Source organism: Colobus angolensis, unplaced genomic scaffold, assembly GCF_000951035.1.
Source record: "Colobus angolensis palliatus isolate OR3802 unplaced genomic scaffold, Cang.pa_1.0 Scaffold10, whole genome shotgun sequence".
NCBI lineage: Eukaryota > Metazoa > Chordata > Mammalia > Primates > Cercopithecidae > Colobus > Colobus angolensis.
In genome coordinates, this window is record NW_012110919.1 from 23,450,901 (window position 1) to 23,455,686 (window position 4,786).

Here is a 4,786-nt window from a genome sequence, read left to right on the forward strand (position 1 = left end):
AAAAAAAAAAAAAAAAAAGACTGGGCTTCTTGGTTCTGGTGTCCCTCAGGGACTATGGATATAGGAACTCTTTCTTGCTTCCATCTATTTTTCTATATGCTGACTGCTTACTAGTTTTTAAATGAAAAGACGTTAACACAGCTTTCTAGGTGAAGCAGTCTTTTTTTGTTCTGTGCTATCATGAAATCAAGTCTCAGGATCTCTGGGACAATGAGAAGCCTCAAGATATGATCTTGACAGAATAAAGCCAGGTTACCCTCCATAACTTCCATGAAGCTCGTATCATTGAGCTCCCTGACATTTCTATAGAGAGCTCTTTGTTTTGTTTTTTTTTTTGTTTTTTTTTTGAGACGGAGTCTCGCTCTGTCGCCCAGGCTGGAGTGCAGTGGCTGGATCTCAGCTCACTGCAAGCTCCGCCTCCCGGGTTCACGCCATTCTCCTGCCTCAGCCTCCCAAGTAGCTGGGACTACAGGCGCCTGTCACCTCGCCCGGCTAGTTTTTTTTGTATTTTTTAGTAGAGACGGGGTTTCACCGTGTTAGCCAGGATGGTCTCGATCTCCTGACCTCATGATCCGCCCGTCTCGGCCTCCCAAAGTGCTGGGATTACAGGCTTGAGCCACTGCGCCCGGCTAGAGAGCTCTTTTGGAAAGATCTCTGTAACTTACTTATCAGAATATCCTGTCTAATATTCCATTATAATCCTCTCAGTCAATTTCTCTAATCTTAAAGATTTTGCCTTGGACATGCCAAGATACGTATCAAGTGAGAATAAGACCACCTTTGTGATCATCAGATTATTAGGTCTAGATGTTTTGATTACTTATCATTCCAGTCACCTTGTCCATTTGGCTTTCCCTTTGTTTCGGCATCATAGTATATGATGCTCTGGCCTCAGACTGGCGTTCATAACTTAGCTGGAGAAACCAAATATCACTGTTACATGATTCAAGAGGAAGAAACAGACTAGATAGATATTCCTGCCCCGGAATGAAGCTCTGAAGTCTGAGAATCTTTTCTTTCCCAAAGGATTTAAATTTTACCTATAAGTCACTAATTTGCTTGTTCACTCATTTATCCTATAAACATATATTTAGCACTTACTATTAGGCTGAACCATGTGAAATTGATGATATTAGACCATTTTCACCTATAAAAATGGCAAGTTGTTCATACTGTTCAACCTAACTTTATACTTTGATAAATGAACACAATGAAACCAACCTATACTTCTGCTTATAAATACAAGTTAACAGTTATTGATTACTAGAGGTTTTTTGTCTCTATTTCTCTTAAATCTTATTGTCCCTGTAACTTCAAAAGATCAGTCTTAGTATTCTAGAATGGGGTGATCCCTATTGTTCAAGTCCTAGAACAGAATTGAACATATGAGACTAAGATGTGGTATGTCTAAAGATCCCACTGTCACTTTTTTATAGTAGTTTTCCTTATGAGTTTCCAAAACTCTTCACAGAATAGAAACCCAGGATTTTCTGTGTCCAACTTTAGAGACAGTAATAGCAATAGCAAGACCTGAGCAAGTTGTTGCATGTCCCCTACCCCCACTTCCCCTGCAACCATGGAGTAGACAGCCTTGAAATGACACATATAAATAATAATCTAAAATTTATTTTTTCTAGAAAAGACTTAGACAAATCTAATATCCATCAAGGTAACAAGGTATCTCTGAGATGGAAAGTGTCTTCCTCTCCCTGAATCTCTAGAATTTAAGGATCACTAGTGAATCTGGGAATAACTGCAGAGATACTCCCAATTCACTTAGAATGACTACTAACCAATGGTACTATATTTCCTTTGAGTTCTGCAGTTTAGGGCATAGTTAGAAAAGATTTAAGATGTCCTTTCCCAACATTCTTTCCAATCCATTAGCGCAGAATAACTCCAGTTCCTGGATGTTCCAGTATTGTAGTTTCAAAGAATGGTGGAAGTACTGGTAGGAAAAGTAAGGGCGGATTCCAGTGAATTTAAGCCCCTGCTATAGAATCTCTTCTGTGAGCACAATAATGGTGTCTGGGTATCTGCATCACGCCGAGTCTCCTGCTTTAGTTGGTGGAATTTGTGCTGCGTCCAGCCATATACTCCACAGTTGAGTAGACCCTGAGATGTTGCCGTCAGAGCCTGGAGGAGATGAAGGGGTGATGCAGCCCATGCTTCAGGTTTTCAGGGATCCAGGGAATAATTCCCACTCCCCTTATTTATAAAGCACTGTTACATTTTCCCTATCTCAAACATGAAGATCTGACTTCAGTTTTTTATATTTTTCTAGTTTGTCCTAAACTCACTCTCTACACTACACTGTTACGGATGACTAAGAGTTGGTCATATTTCTTAGTATATACATAGGGACAATGAAGTAGTTTCAATGCCCCTCCTTATTACCTCATTTCCCAGGGTAGCCTTGAGAAAACTCTCATCAGAATAGTCAGATAGCCCAAAAATCTTCTTAAACCCAATAAAGAAAAAAAAGAGAGATGATCATTCCATCCCCTCCTCATCATTCACCAAGAATAGCTCATTTATCCCATTCAATTCACTCTGGATGGGAGAGAACCATGTCACTATCAATGTTTCATAAGAACATGCCTGGCAGATCTGGTTTATTTTTACTGCCCATTCCTTAAAAACACATCAGTAAAATGAAGTTGACCAGGGATATATACGCTCTGGAATGCATGGGGGTACTTTTACAACATCATCTACCTCGACTTTGAGAAAATTTTCACATTATTCATAACTGAGTGTAAATAATACATTTTCTATTTTGCAATGTAGAAATACCCTGAGGGAAAAATTGTGCTTACCGAGTAAAGGTAGTATAAGAAAATAGGCTGAGCGGGTGTAAGAACAGAGATACTAGATGTTGAAGGTGTTACCTGGAGAACATAAAGGGCCATGTGAAGCTTAGTGTCCTGTGGCTTAGTCAGCTTTATGATCATCAGAATGACAGCTGTGAATACACAAAGTGTAAACCTTCTTTTCAGTCCTGACTGTCTAAAGTATCAGGTTCCTCCACACACATGCCTGAGCATTATCAGAATGGAAACAATAGGCATAATAAAATCCATCAGTGAGGTTAACATGTTATGCAAACCAATGAGTCTTAGGTCTCCAACTTCTAGTCTTTACTGATGAAACTTTGTAGATTATTAGTGTAGTAATGGTAGCAAGATATACTATAGGAAGGTAATAATTTATATTTCCTATCAATTCAGATTTTCCCAAGCTTTTTCATAAAAATTATCCAATCTGGGCGGGCACAGTGGCTCATGCCTATAATCCCAGTACTTTGGGAGACCAAGGTGGGCAGATCACCTGAGGGCAGGAGTTTGAGACCTGCCTGGCCAACATGGCGAAACCCTGTCTCTATTAAAAACACAAAAATTAGCTGGGCATGGTGGCATGTGCCTGTAATCCCAGCTACTTGGGAGACTGAGGCAGGAGAATTGCTTGAACCTGTGAGGCGGAGGTTGTAGTGAGGTGAGATGGCACCACTGCACTCCAGCCTGGGCAACAGAGGTAAGACTCTATCTCAAAAAAATATATATATATATCCAACCTGATCCTCACTATAACCTTATGTAGTAGGAAGGGCAGTTGTTAATATTTCCAAGTCTGTCATGATGTTTTTTCCTCTTATATCATGGTGCATCTCACGTCTAATTATCTTAATTTCTAAAACATAAGAAGCAAAAGGAGTTAAGGAGGTTAGTAAAAACTGGAAATATCGGTAGGGCCCATACAAATTTTATAAGCTGAATAGGAATTTGCAGCCATCCTTCCTTTTTTTTTTTTTTTGAGACAAAGTCTCACCCTGTCGCCCAGGCTGGAGTGCAGTGGTGCGATCTCGGCTCACTGCAAGCTCTGCCTCCTGGGTTCACGCCATTCTCCTGCCTCAGCCTCCCAAGTAGCTGGGACTACAGGCGCCCACCACCACACCTGGCTAATTTTTTTTTGGTATTTTTAGTAGAGACGGTGTGTCACTGCGTTAGCCAGGATGGTCTCGATCTCCCGACCTCGTGATCCGCCCGCCTCAGCCTCCCAAAGTGTTGGGATTACAGGTGTGAGCCACCGCACCTGGCCACAGCCATCCTTCTTAGTGAGTCCATTTGGCTTGATCAGAACCTAATAACTGCCCTCTTCACTGCCCATCTCTTCTCGTTAAGATACCTACCTGGGCCCCAGCAGCAAAAGAAGGCCACTGGGTATAAGCGTACCCGCTGGTCCACAATGTGAATCACTGCCCACTGTTCACTCCCCAGAAAGCCAGATGACTTCACAAACTTCTTATACAATGTCTGGGCCCGGATAAGTAAGACCTAAATATGAGTACAGCAGTGAGCAGTTTGCTTAAAGCTTAGTAAAACGCCCCTCTATCCTCCTATCATTTAAATCTATCCTCCTATTATTTAAAAAAGATTATTCTCTTAGAATCTCACAACAGGAATGACCCCATTCTCTTGTCTTTACTTTCTGAGATCAGGCTTTTTCTGAGAGAAAAGTACCTTCAGAGTGAACTTTTACTAGGTTAGGGAAATGGACAGATACTAGCCAAACTTATGTACCATGTTTAACACATGAACCTTACATCAGCCTCTGGGCATTTCCCCCTCTGAGGCTAATCACAGTTTACACAGGAAGATAAAAGTAAGCTCTAACTAGTTCCTCTTAAAACACTTTATTAGAGATTCTGTTAAAAAGTATTCTATGCTTAACACACTTAAACACTTCAGCACCATGGCTGAGCTTAAATTCTCAACTCTAAGCAACA

The 4,786-nt window shown here is 40.9% G+C and overlaps 1 protein-coding gene across 1 annotated transcript in view; it reads right to left on the bottom strand.

The window, feature by feature from the left end:
* Positions 1 to 1,606: 1,606 nt before the first annotated feature.
* TMEM116 (transmembrane protein 116) overlaps positions 1,607 to 4,786 on the bottom strand; it is a 44,008-nt gene continuing 40,828 nt past the window's right edge. The window contains exons 6-8 of the mRNA XM_011936696.1: positions 4,190 to 4,334; positions 2,892 to 2,965; positions 1,607 to 2,136 (exon numbers count right to left, since the gene is read on the bottom strand). Coding sequence (XP_011792086.1) covers positions 1,930 to 2,136; positions 2,892 to 2,965; positions 4,190 to 4,334 — 426 coding nt within the window. The 3' untranslated portion in view covers positions 1,607 to 1,929. The remainder of the gene's footprint in view (positions 2,137 to 2,891; positions 2,966 to 4,189; positions 4,335 to 4,786) is intronic.